The sequence below is a fragment of the Cyprinodon tularosa genome, unplaced genomic scaffold (assembly GCF_016077235.1).
Source record: "Cyprinodon tularosa strain WSP-4 unplaced genomic scaffold, ASM1607723v1 ctg73, whole genome shotgun sequence".
In the NCBI taxonomy this organism is placed as follows: domain Eukaryota; kingdom Metazoa; phylum Chordata; class Actinopteri; order Cyprinodontiformes; family Cyprinodontidae; genus Cyprinodon; species Cyprinodon tularosa.
In genome coordinates, this window is record NW_024039485.1 from 1,599,546 (window position 1) to 1,612,797 (window position 13,252).

The 13,252-nt window shown below is 42.6% G+C and overlaps 1 protein-coding gene across 1 annotated transcript in view; it reads right to left on the reverse strand.

Moving 5' to 3' along the window:
• zgc:158766 (uncharacterized protein LOC100009641 homolog) overlaps window positions 1-13,252 on the reverse strand; it is a 38,736-nt gene that overhangs the window by 745 nt on the left and 24,739 nt on the right. The window contains exons 18-22 of the mRNA XM_038269460.1: window positions 12,985-13,155; window positions 12,720-12,897; window positions 7,160-7,276; window positions 6,292-6,573; window positions 5,728-5,960 (exon numbers count right to left, since the gene is read on the reverse strand). Of these exons, the coding sequence (XP_038125388.1) occupies window positions 5,728-5,960; window positions 6,292-6,573; window positions 7,160-7,276; window positions 12,720-12,897; window positions 12,985-13,155 (981 nt within the window). The remainder of the gene's footprint in view (window positions 1-5,727; window positions 5,961-6,291; window positions 6,574-7,159; window positions 7,277-12,719; window positions 12,898-12,984; window positions 13,156-13,252) is intronic.

Genomic DNA, 13,252 nt, shown 5'->3' on the forward strand with positions numbered 1-13,252 from the left:
GGAACCCTATTTATAGTTTTTTTTGAAAAAGAAAAAAAAACATTTTCAAAAACTGTAAAGAAAATATTGAATTATTAAGGACATCAAGGGTAAAAAGAAAATTAAAAAAGCAAAATAAGAAAATTTTTAGATACCAAGAAATAAATGAACCTAAATAAGTCAATTTAAGCCATGAGGCAGGGGACACTTCAAATAAATTAAATAAAAAAATAAAAAAATAAAAAAAACTAGAATTACAATAGGCCTTTGCAGCGCTTTCACTGCTCGGGCCTAATAATGCTATCACAATTTATTAAATGATAACCTAATTATTAATAGATAATAATATCAGTTAATAGTTCTCAATGCAAACTTTCTTACAATGTTGTATATTTATATTGTGTGTAGTTTACAACTAAAACGATTTATGGTTTAACAGAAAATGAGTTGTGGTAGACAGAATAAGGTTGCACCTCAGGGTCATAAATAACGGTTGTACCACGGCATGCATATGTTTAAACATGCTAAGCTGTTTCCACTGATGTCAGTTTCACAGAATAAAAAAAGCAGCCAAAGGACAGAAGATCACAGGATTGCACACCCGATCAGGGAAAGAGCCTGCTGAACCCATCAGAACAAGACGCCATGCAACATGAACACAGGCAACCAAAATGTTATTACTCAGATTAGTGCGACAGCCGAGTGTTTTTATACAATTGTTAATGGAACTGGAAGGAGACTAACAGAGGCATCCACTGGTGTGACTGAGCTTACTTACAGAGTTTAACCCAAGCAGTCAGACCACTGTGGAGAGGCTGACAGCTATGTGAGCGGTTTTTCTCTGCCGAAAGCAAAACAACAACCAATATATAAAAAAGTATAAAAACCTAAAGCTTTAAATACCCTCATATTTGCTCAGATGGAAAATCAACTCCAACAACAGAGCTAGTGAACAGACAGAAAGATAATTAAAAAGAATAGTCAGAAAAGACTTTTTAAAATATAAATTAAACTTGTTTTTCTTTCCCTTTTTCTTCTAAATTACAGGAAGGTTACGAAATACAGAGACGGTTATGGTGAAAAGCTTACATCAAACAACTAATATGGAAAGTGTACAAATATTCAACAGGGTTGAGGTTGAATTTCTCAACCCTGAACTTCCTAGAGGAATATTCTTAGCTTGCACTGTCATTGCTTAAGTTTTGTAAACTTGTTCTCTTTATCAAATTATGTCCATATTTCAAACATTGAAACGTTCCCTCTTTACATGGGAGAGGATCTGTACTTCTGGGCCACAGTTACAGGATCTCCATGTAACACTTCATTATGTAAAAACAATCACATTTTAGAATAAATGATTAAGTGTTGTTATCAATAATTATAAAATGCAAGAGATTATTTCAAACAAAAATAAAATCAAACAATGTTTTAGTCATCTAACCATCTTATCTTGGAAAATAAGTTTAATATTCAGGTTTTTTGTTATTTAATCTTTGTTTATCACAACAGGCTTCAATCGAAGACAGCAAGATGTTTCTTCAACTTTTTCAAGTTGTTTCAATTCCTGTTGTTTTACATTGCCACAGATTGTAAGAGTTTTTACCTCCACCTCAGAACAACAGCTTCATATTCGACTGAAAATTGCAGATGACCACAGAGACAGAGGACAGACCAGTGGTAGACCTAGCCAATTTGGGGGCCCCATACCAACTTTAGACAGGGGACCCTGCTCTAAGCCCTGACAGCTTTTACTGTCGTCCCTCTCCTGGCCTCCACTGCTACATGTTGTTCAGGAGAGATCTGTAATTTAATGCACCTGCACCCCAGTGCTTAATACAAAATGGTTGACGTCTCTAAATCAGCAACACTGCTGCAATGTATAGTTATAACTTTTAGCTCCTTAAAGGACGGAATCATAAAGGTGCAATATCCCTTTAAACCTCCCTCTTTGTTATCAGAAAAATTTAGATTTTGTTTCATTAATAAACACTTCGCTGTAAATTTACCTTTCTTAAATATATATATATAATATATATATATATATATATATATATATATATATATATATATATATATATATATATATATATATATATATATATATATATATATATATATATATATATATATATATATATATATATATATATATATATATAAAAGATGGAAAAACATTGCATCCAACATCATCCAGCTGCTGAGTGATTTAGAAAAACCTTTTTATCATTCTAATTAAACTTGAATCTTTTTCAAATAGTCAGATCCAAAAAAAACGTAATTATTTTCTTCATGATGAGAGATTTCCAAATATTTGATTAACGTTGATTATATGACAATGTTCCTTCTTTCCTAAATATATTCTGTTGTTGCCGTGAAACAGAGCAGTCTTGTTTGCACTGAGCGTCTGCAGCATCTATAAAAACTCTTCTGTAGATAAAAGGAAACTTAAGTTTTGGGGCTTGAATATACCACAGACCCTTATCCTGGGCATTTCTTTTTCATTTCATTTTCTATCTTCTGTTTTTACTTTATCTGTGTGATATTGCAGTTATTAAGAACTATATATGAAGAATATTATTTAGGTTTTAATTTGAAAAAAACTGTATCTTTGCTTAATCAGTTTAGTTTATAGTTTTACACATTAAACAAATTGTTCAGAGAACAAAAAGGGAAATGATTTCTATTAGGTTCATTTTTCTTAATACTGCACCTTAAACAACCGAGGGCTGAATGTTGAGAATCAGGGCAGAAAGAAAGTCACCAATAGATAGATTATATTTCCCAGGTTTTCTTTCTGCGTGTATGACTGTGATGACTGCAGCCATGACAGAACTTAGGGTCAAATATGTTTTGTATCTTGATGCAAATCCAGCTAAAAGCTCCCAGAGAGGATTTATACTTTTTACCATCACAACCAGAGCTTTTAAATCAGGTGAAGTTTTTCTACTGATGATGATTATTAAACCAATCCTCCACCTCATCCATCCATCCATCCATCCATCCATCCATCCATCCATCCATCCATCCATCCATCCATCCATCCATCCATCCATCCATCCATCCATCCATCCATCCATCCATCCATCCATCCATCCATCTTCCTCCGCTTATCCGGGGTCGGGTCGCGGGGGGCAGCAGCTTAAGAAGGGAGGCCCAGACTTCCCTCTCCCCAGCCACTTCTTCCAGCTCTTCAGGAGGAACCCCAAGGCGTTCCCAGGCCAGCCGAGAAACATAGTCTCTCCAGCGTGTCCTGGGTCTTCCCCGGGGCCTCCCCCCGGTGGGACGTGCCCGGAACACCTCACCAGGGAGGCGTCCAGGAGGCATCCTAAACAGATGCCCAAGCCACCTCAACTGGCTCCTCTCGATGTGGAGGAGCAGCGGCTCTACTCCGAGTCCCTCCCGGATGACCGAGCTTCTCACTCATCTCTAAGGGAGAGCCCAGCCACCCTACGGAGGAAACCCATTTCGGCCGCTTGTATCCGCGATCTCGTTATTTCGGTCATGACCCAGAGTTCATGACCATAGATGAGGGTAGGAACGTAGATCGACCGGTAAATCGAGAGCTTCGCTTTTTGACTCAGCTCTCTCTTCACCACGACGGACCGGTACAGCGCCCGCTTCACGGCAGACGGCAGACGCTGCACCAATCCGCCTGTCGATCTCCCGCTCCCTTCTTCCCTCATTCGTGAACAAGATCCCAAGATACTTAAACTCCTCCACTTGGGGCAGGACACCCCCCTGACCCCCTGAAGGCACTCCTCCACCTCAAGCTGGGTTAATAGATAATTAGCTGTATCCTACAATTTCCTGGTCTGAGTCACCAGGCTTCAACTCTGTGGATGACAGCTGCTTAGAAATCAGCCATGTTTCCCTGCTGCGGTGTTATTTTGTTGTTTTTATTTATCGTGTAATGGACGAGACAGGCCAATATCCCTGGACTGAACAACTGTTCCGCCCATTAAAGATCAAACTGCCCAGTATTTAAAATACCTTTCCCATTTTTTAACTCAGCTTTCATAGCTCTGCTTCATATCCCCCGCTGCTCAGCACTGCATCTCTGGATGGATCTACGTATTCTTGTGTATGAAAAGGGGAGCAGAAGTTATGGTGTTCTAAGTCACGATTTTTGACATTTTTTCCACAATAAATCCAAATTATTTAATTTCAAGCCTGCATAAATATCCTCGGGGCAACCAGCGAGTCACCTTACAGGTTGGGCCCCTGCTGGTTAATTGCCCCAGGTGGTGCTTTGACTTTATGGTAATTCTGGAAAAACACAAGGACAAGCAGAACTCTTTTTTTTTGGTCAGATCACAGTATTGTTTAACTTTTTTGCCACTTTTTAACGAAAAACATTTGGAGGAAGAGAAGAGTGTTTTTCTAAACTTAATAACTGGGAACCAGCTGTAAATTATGAGGAATGCATCAGGATGCTGATATCATTCCCTGCTTGAAAATATTCAACCAGAACTGTTTCAGAAGCTTGTAGATGGTTATTAGCTGGAGCCGACTCACTAAGGGACTGTGGATGTACGACTGTGCTTCATGGTGTGACAACAGTTTTTGTGTTGAAGTTTCTGATAATAATTGTAAAGGAAATCCTAACATAATAATAGAAATAAAAAAAGACAACCTTAGAGGAAAATGAATGATTCAAAAGCATCATTAAAAGCAATGCTTTTATACTCATTCCTACAAAAAAGTGTGTCAACCTCTAACTGGAGCTGCCATTATAGCCTGTTTAAAGGGCCAACTATATAACCGTTATTACATCCAAAAGACCAAACATCTTAAGGTTCTTCCCAAGATGTGAATGCCTAAATGTGCCACATGCTGGCAATTTAAGTAGCTTTATTTATCCAAAGTGTTGGCTCTTCAGACAAAAACCATGAAATGAAAAAAAAAAAAATAACATGAAAACTCTTCGACATCTCCTGTTTTATATAAAAAAAAAAAAATCTGAACATGTTAGAACTGTAAATTTACAGTCATATATTTTTATGTTAATGTTTTTACATATATTTTTACTATTTTTCAAGGCTGCACTTTTAAGAAAAAAATGAAATTGTCCAGAGAGCTGTTCTAAATAAAATTTCTTTTTGTTTTACACTTGTGTAAACAAAATGACAAATACATCTGTCTTAGTTATTTTCTTATGACTTTTTTGTGGCTGGTAAAAGAAAAGGTTTAAAAGTTCTATCAAAAAACAGAAGTGAGCAAAAAGTTTACATTTTATTTAATTTCTTCTGCTAATTGTAACAGAACCACAAAACCAAAAAAGAGCAAGGTTTGACTGTTCAGGCTCCGGTTTGTAATAACATTAGATTGAGACAGAGGGACAGACAGATAGCGGCCCCATTTTAGGGAAGTTAGGGTTAGGGTTTCATTGCTGTAAATGTTCTAGTTTTACTTATTGTCTGAAAAAAGAAGACCATTCTATTAGCTTTTTTCTTGTTTGAAATCCAAACAATATCAATAACATTTTGGTGAAAAATGTATACAACATGTGTTTCTAAAAGGTAAATGCATTTTTTTCTCTTAGCCACTAAAACAACCTTTATTTTGCAGCTGTAGCAGAAAAAATGAAAAATTTGAAAAATCATCTGAACTAATCAGAGGACAGGAGTCCAACTACAGAGAAGAAATACCCAGAGAGATGTTCTGCATCAACAAGCTCTCACATGCAGCACAGAGTGTGATTGCTGCTGAAATTTGGATAAAACAGCCAACAACCAATCAAATACTTACTGCTGTGATGAAGTTGGTGCCCTGTGCTTGGTGGTCCTCATCCTTGGGAAACAATGATGTAGAGGCGACAGAGGGAGGAGGAGAGGAGTGGAGGAAATCAGGTAGCTCATTGTTGTTGTTGTTAAACGTCTCCATGATGGCACTGGGGGGTTCAGGGATGGTGAGGGTGCTCAGCCCAGTTACACTGTCAGTGGAGTTGCACTGGGAGGAAGAGGTCTCTGAGCTTTCAGTAACTGAAAGAAACAGAGCAAATATTGTAGGAATTAAAACAGAAGAAAAAAGTTTTAATTTTTCCCACTCATTGAGATTGTTTAAGTGAAGCTGTTCATGGAAATGTTAGGTTTGCTTTTGGCGGCCTCTAGTGGTGGCTCCAAAAACACACACTTAGGAAGAGAGAAATTTTAATACCTTATTATTATTGTTTTTGACCTTCAATTAAAAAACTTCTAGCCTATGGATGCATTGTACAAATCAACTTTATTGAATCTACCATATTCTAAAAAAGAAAAGAGTAAATCTGACAAAAACAAATAAATAAATACTTAAAACAAGCACATCACTGACTCATGGAGGGCTGGCTGTTCCCGACGTCCTGCTCCAGCTCGTCCTCCTCTATGCAGTCATACGGCCACTGGGCAAAGGAGGCAACGCTGCCCATCGGGTACGGGTGTGAGTGTGGGTGGGACGGCGAGGAGTAAAGGTGAAGGTTAAGTGAGCCCAGCAGAGAGGAAGACGAGTGGCTGCTGGAGGAGGAGGTGCTGCTGTTGGAGATGGTGGAGTGGGGCCTCTTAAATGCAGCACAGTGTTCAAACGACGACACGGCGATGGACGCCCTGGTTCGGCACTCTGATAGTGCAGAGACAAAAAACATATTAGATGCCAGAATTGTAGATGAAAGGTTGAAATGAAAAGGAATGAGTCTTTCCTAATACTGAGGAAGGAAAATAATTTGCTGATGTGAATTAGGCAATGTTTTCTGAGATCATTTGTTTTGGTTTCAGAGGAAAAAATAAGCATTTCTTGAGTTTATCGACGGCTGAGTTCCTATTAGCACTGAGAGCCTAACCTACAGCAGCAGGTCTTAGCAAGTACCTCAGATGAAGAAAGAGACTTTAGAGAGAAGTTCCCTTACAACTTACCAGAGAGGAACTTCATTCTCAAATTTCATTTATTGTAGATTATTACGATACACTTCCTTTAAATAATCACTCTGTCCTATTATAAATCTAATGAACCCAACTTTCAAACTATAAGTTCACTCTATTACATTTAAAGTAACATCATCACTGCAGGTAAGATGATGATTATTTGAACCTTATATATAGAATCTACTCTTAAAATATTTTTTGAATCTCCTCTAAATAAAAACGAAGTAAAATATGGTTGGTTTTATGAGAACAGAAAAGAATAAAATCTAAATAGAAGTGCTTACCTGTCCCCTTCATGATGTAGTCAATGGCTCTGTCACTGATGGCTGCATCACTGGGCTTAATGTCCATGAAAGGCTTATTTCCAATCCCCATGGAAACCATCTCCTGCATGCGCAGCTCTACAATTGACACAAATTTAAAGAAAAGGTAAAAAAAAAACTGATGTGATTTCTATATACAAAAGGATGTAATGTTATTTTACTTTGATTTTAAGTGCCTCAAATTAATGATGGATTAGACTAAAATCAAGTCAAAAATAATTTAACCTGACTACATTGGTGTTTCATAATTTTTTTTACAAGATTTTGACTGTGTTTTTTACAGATTCAGTCACTATTCTGACAGCCTTGTTATAGATGCGCAAAAGGTTTTACAACACTGAACTTTTTAATTTGATTACAACCTCATACTTAAAAAAAAATGTATATATAAAAAAAATCCCTTTTTTGCATAATTTCAACATCAAGAAAACAAAAAAATCTTTGTGAAAACTTTTCCAGACGATTTCGATTAACATCCTGCTGAAAAAGCAACTGATCCATTTTCAGTCTCTGGCAGATGCCAAATTGTTTGTGTGGTATAGGGCCCACAGCATCAAAGATCCCCTGAAACAAACCTAGGTTTCATTCCAAACAGTCACTGGAAGATTTATTGTTAATCTTAGTCTTGACGAAAGGAAGCATGTGCAAAAGAGAATGTTGGTAATAGGTTATAAGTTTGTGTTAGATATTAAATCGGGTTTCACTGTTGCTATGTTTGTGCCTCGGCGGCCACCGTAACCCCCGTGTTACGTAGGGGACTGTTTTTTCCTGTATCCTGCCAGTTCTATTCAGTAAAGCGGACCGCAACCACCATACTACCCGTCTCCTCGTTATTGAACTAAACCCGGATAAATACTTGACAACTGGCGACGAGAATGCGTCTGACCTCACGTGTAGTGTTTTTTGGGGCAAATAGCCGTTTTGTTTTCAAGTCATGTGCGTAGTTGGCTGTTTCTGTGCCAAATGAGCAGCACCTCCCCGGATGAAAGCGCGGGAGGAAGCGCCGAAAGTTTAGCACTGCTGGGGCAACAGAGAAGCGACGCCGAACGGGAAAGTTCATTTCAACCAACAGATAGACGGCAGGCAACGCTGAGAAACTCCTTCTATGATGGCGGGTGTTGTGGGGGACATTGGACCGTTTGATGACACGGTGGAGCAATGGAGCGCCTACACGGAGCGTTTTGAATTCTTCGTTCTAGCCAATGGGATCAGCGCAAAGAAAAAGGTAGCTACCTTTCTTACTGTAATGGGCGCAAAGACTTTCAATGTTTTTCGGGCACTGGCACAGCCCAAGAAGCCAGGAGAATTTACATATGACGCTATTGTTAAAACTCTAAGTGACCATTTCTCACCCAGGCCATTGATGATTGCTGAACGTTTCAGATTTTATAAACGTAATCAGGAGGAGGGTGAGACAGTGACAATGTTTGTAGCTGCGCTCAGGAAATTAGCAGAGCACTGTGAATTTTCAGAAGACACGCTTAAGGATGCAATTCGTGACAGGCTGGTTTGTGGACTGCACAGCGAAGCCACTCAGAGAAAACTGCTGACTGAGGACAAATTAACTCTGAAAAAAGCAATTGAAATCAGTGTGTCAATGGAATTGGCTGCAAAGGAGGCACATCAGCTGAGTGCATCCACAGCTAAAGTGCTGAAGATTGCAGGTGCAGAGGACAGCACGCCAACAAGGCCATGTTACCGCTGCGGCCAAACAGGGCACATGGCAGCAGAGTGCTGGTGTAAAGAACTAGACTGCCATGCCTGTGGAAAAAAAGGTAACATTGAAAAGGCTTGTCACAGTAAAAAAAAAAGGGACTAGTTCAACGTACAGAAGCACAGACAAACGCAGGAGAGCCGCTACACGTAAAAAAACGGTGCATGTGATGAAAAAGGAAAGTGACACCAGCGAATCTACAGATGATGAGGAGGTGCCCCTCCACATTCTGTCGCTAGCTGGAGGGTCTGACAGCTACTGGACAACACCAATGTTGGAAGGTAAACCAGTACGGATGGAAATTGACACTGGGGCAGCAGTGTCACTAGTTTCAGAGACGGTGTACAAAGAACACTTAAACCACTTACCAATCCAACAAGCACGGATGGTGCTGAAGACCTACACAGGGGAGGCAGTGGCGGTGAAGGGCCTGGTCAATGTTAAGGTGGAGTTAAATGGACAACGCGTAAAGCTGCCCCTATACGTTGTTCGTGGCAACTACCCGTCCCTGCTAGGCCGCTCGTGGATGGATAAGGTGCGGATTGACTGGCCTACTGTCCGCATGCTTAGTCAAGGTGAGACCGCCCTAGAAGCTGTCTTAAAGAAACACAGCGAACTTTTCACTGAGGGATTAGGACACATGAAAAGTATCACTGGAAAGTTAACCCTAAAACCAAGCAGCATCCCCAGATTCATCAAGGCAAGGCCGGTCCCATATGCACTGCGTCCGAAAGTAGAAAAAGAGCTGGACAATCTGGTGAATAGTGGGGTGCTCGAACCTGTGCTTGTCATTGACTGGGCTACCCCAATTGTGCCCGTCCTTAAGAAAAACGGCAGTCTACGAATTTGCGGCAATTTCAAAGTGACTGTTAACCCAGCCTTGCAAAATGAACACTATCCGCTGCCCCTAATTGAAGACCTGTTTGCAGGTCTAGCAAATGGCAAACAGTTTAGTAAAATTGACTTGAACCAGGCCTACCTACAGATGCCGGTGGACCCCGAGTCCAAAGAGTTACTGACAGTCAGCACACACAAGGGCCTTTTTCGGTACCGCCGTTTGGCTTTTGGCATAACATCGGCCCCTGCACTCTTGGATCAGATTCTGGTGGGCCTCCCAGGGGTGCAGTGTTACTTGGACGATATCCTTATAACGGGGAGGGACAACGCCGACCACCTTCACAACCTGGACATGACACTACAGAGGCTGAGGGAACACGGACTGAAAGTCCGCAAGGAGAAATGTGAGTTTTTTCAGTCCTCCATTGAGTACCTAGGTCATGTGATCGATGATAAAGGTCTACACAAGGCCCCCTCCAAGACCAAAGCCATTTTGGAAGCCCCAGCACCACAAAACGTCAACCAGTTACGCTCATACCTGGGGCTCCTGAACTACTATGGTCGGTTCATCCCCAATCTCTCCACCTTATTGAAGCCCCTCCACGAGCTACTGAGGCATGGTAAGAAATGGGAGTGGTCAGAGGCTTGCCAGATAGCTTTTACCAGCTCGAAGAAAGCCCTGCTGAACTCGGAGGTGCTTACACATTTCAACCCAGCACTGCCACTTCAGTTGGCCTGCGACGCATCCCCCTATGGAGTTGGCGCGGTGGTCTCACACATCATGCCGGACGGCACGGATAAACCCATCGCTTTCGCCTCTAAGACCCTTAATAAGGCTGAATGTAACTATGCACAGATCGAGCGGGAGGCCCTGAGCATCGTGTTTGGAATAAGGAAATTCCACCAGTACCTTTTTGGAAGGAGATTTACGCTTCTAACTGACCACAAACCACTGACAGCCCTGCTGGGGCCACACGTGGGCATTCCACCATTGGCCGCAAGCAGAATGCAGTGATGGGCCCTGCTGCTCTCAGGCCATGATTACAACATTAAGTACCGCCGATCCGAATTACATGGTAATGCGGATGGCCTCTCCCGCTTACCGCTCCGTGTAGCAAAGCCAATGACCCAACCAAGCGACATCTTCTACTTCCAGCACGTGAGCGACACCCCTGTCACTGCTAAACAGGTGCGACGTGCCACCCGAAACGATCCGGTGTTATCAGCTGTAATGGATGCCATCATAAAAGGCAGAAGACTCCCAAGCACGCCTGACAACAAACCATATTTGGTCAGGCAACAAGAGCTTTCTGCACAGTTGGGGTGTTTGCTGTGGGGCAGAAGGGTCATCATACCCCCTTCTCTGCGGGGCCCAATGCTGAAACAACTCCACGTCGGGCACTGTGGCATAGTGCGCATGAAGGAGCTGGCCCGCAGCTATTTCTGGTGGCCGGGGCTAGACCAGCACATCGAGGACTTTGCAGGCCGCTGCACTGCCTGTTAAACTGTGCGAAACGCATCTAAACCAGCAGTAGTCCATCCATGGGAATGGCCCGCGGAGCCGTGGCAGCGTGTACACATTGACTTTGCGGGACCATTCGAAGACAGAATGTTGTTGGTGGTGGTGGACGCTCACAGCAAATGGCCAGACGTGGCCATCATGCGGTCTACAACCACCAGGAAAACCATTGAGCGTCTGGAGGAAATGTTCAGCCGGTATGGAATACCGGAACAGCTGGTGAGCGACAACGGACCCCAATTTGTCGCAGAAGAGATGGAGGCCTTCCTCAAGATGAATGGAATTCAACACATTAAGTCAGCACCCTACCACCCGTCCACCAATGGACTGGCGGAGAGATTCGTACAAACCTTGAAGCACAGTCTAAAGGCTTCAGTGTTCCAAGGTTCCCTTCATCAGAGACTGTACAGTTTCCTGCTGACTTACCGAAACACGCCACACAGCACCACTAAGGCGTCGCCCGCTGAACTCCTCCTGAAAAGAGCGCTGCGCACCCAATTGGATTGCATACGGCCGCAGTCAAGGAGCCAAACTGTCCTGAGCAGTCAGCAAGAGCAGAGCCAACGTAGGGCAGGCACACCACGGTCTTTTCACATTGGTGACCCTTTCCTAGCTCGCAACTACCTAAGGGGTCCCAGGTGGGTGCCAGCAAAGGTAGTGGCCATTACTGGGCCACTGTCATACCAAGTACGCACCAACGATGACTTAGTGTGGCGTCGTCATACGGACCAACTGCTGGCCAGCAAGGGCCCTGCCCCGGAACCAATGGGTTCCCCCCCGCAAGATATCTCCGACGGGGCAGACGCGGTGGAGGACCAGGCCGCCCTTGACACCCTGTCAACCACCCTTCAAGAGGACAACGTCACAGACCAGGTTCCCCAGCCCCCATTGACAACGGATTCAGCGCCAACGTCGTCTCCGGTGACCCACCATCCTCACCGGTATCCCACGCGGGAGCGACGGCCTCCTGACCGCCTGAACTTGTAGTTGATGGACTTTCATATCCTTTTTTTCTTGTGGATTGGAAATTTTAAAGTTAGGTGTTATCCCCTGTTGGGGGTACGTTATCTTATTCGGGGGTTAGTCTTACTGAATATGGGGGGAGGAAATGTTAGATATTAAATCGGGTTTCACTGTTGCTATGTTTGTGCCTCGGCGGCCACCGTACCCCCGTGTTACGTAGGGGATTGTTTTTTCCTGTATCCTGCCAGTTCTATTCAGTAAAGCGGACCGCAACCACCATACTACCCGTCTCCTCGTTATTGAACTAAACCCGGATAAATACATGACAGTTTGCCATGGTGCTTTTTTCTGACTTCCAAACAACCAACTTGTAGAATTATGTAAAGAGCTTCTAATGGTTGTCACAGAAACAGACAAAATGCAAATCAGCTTAACAATACATGCAGATTTGATGTGCTGTGCACTTTTTATGTGACTCTTTAGCCCACCTCTGTTTCTGAGGGCCTGCCTCCATAGGATCTTGCCAATAATAGCCGTCCACACTGCCTTGACCTCAGCCGAGCTAGCCTGGAGTATAAACGTGTCCTGGGACTTCCTCCGACGGAACCAGATCTCAAAACGAAGGCCGCTGTCACCGACGTTTTCAGTCATACCTATTTCTGCTGTCTGCATGGACATAAAAAAGCATTACTCAGCTTTATAAATAGTAGCTTACAAAGAGCAAAAAACAAAAACAAAACAATCAGATCTTACCTTGAAGGACTGTTTGTAGATGTAAATGTCATATCCTCCCTCTATCTTCTTGGTCTTGCTGAAGAGGATGAGGTCCTCGAACAAGAAGACGTGGCGAAGGTATTTCCTGCGTCCACACCAGACGATGAACTCATCCTGGCAGCGGAGCTGACCCTGTTCTTTCAGGTTCACCTGGGGAGGAAACACGGTCGCCCAAATGCGTCAGAGAGAACAATGCAGTTCCTCGTGGGATAAACACAAGATGATTTCCATTTCCAAACATCTCCAG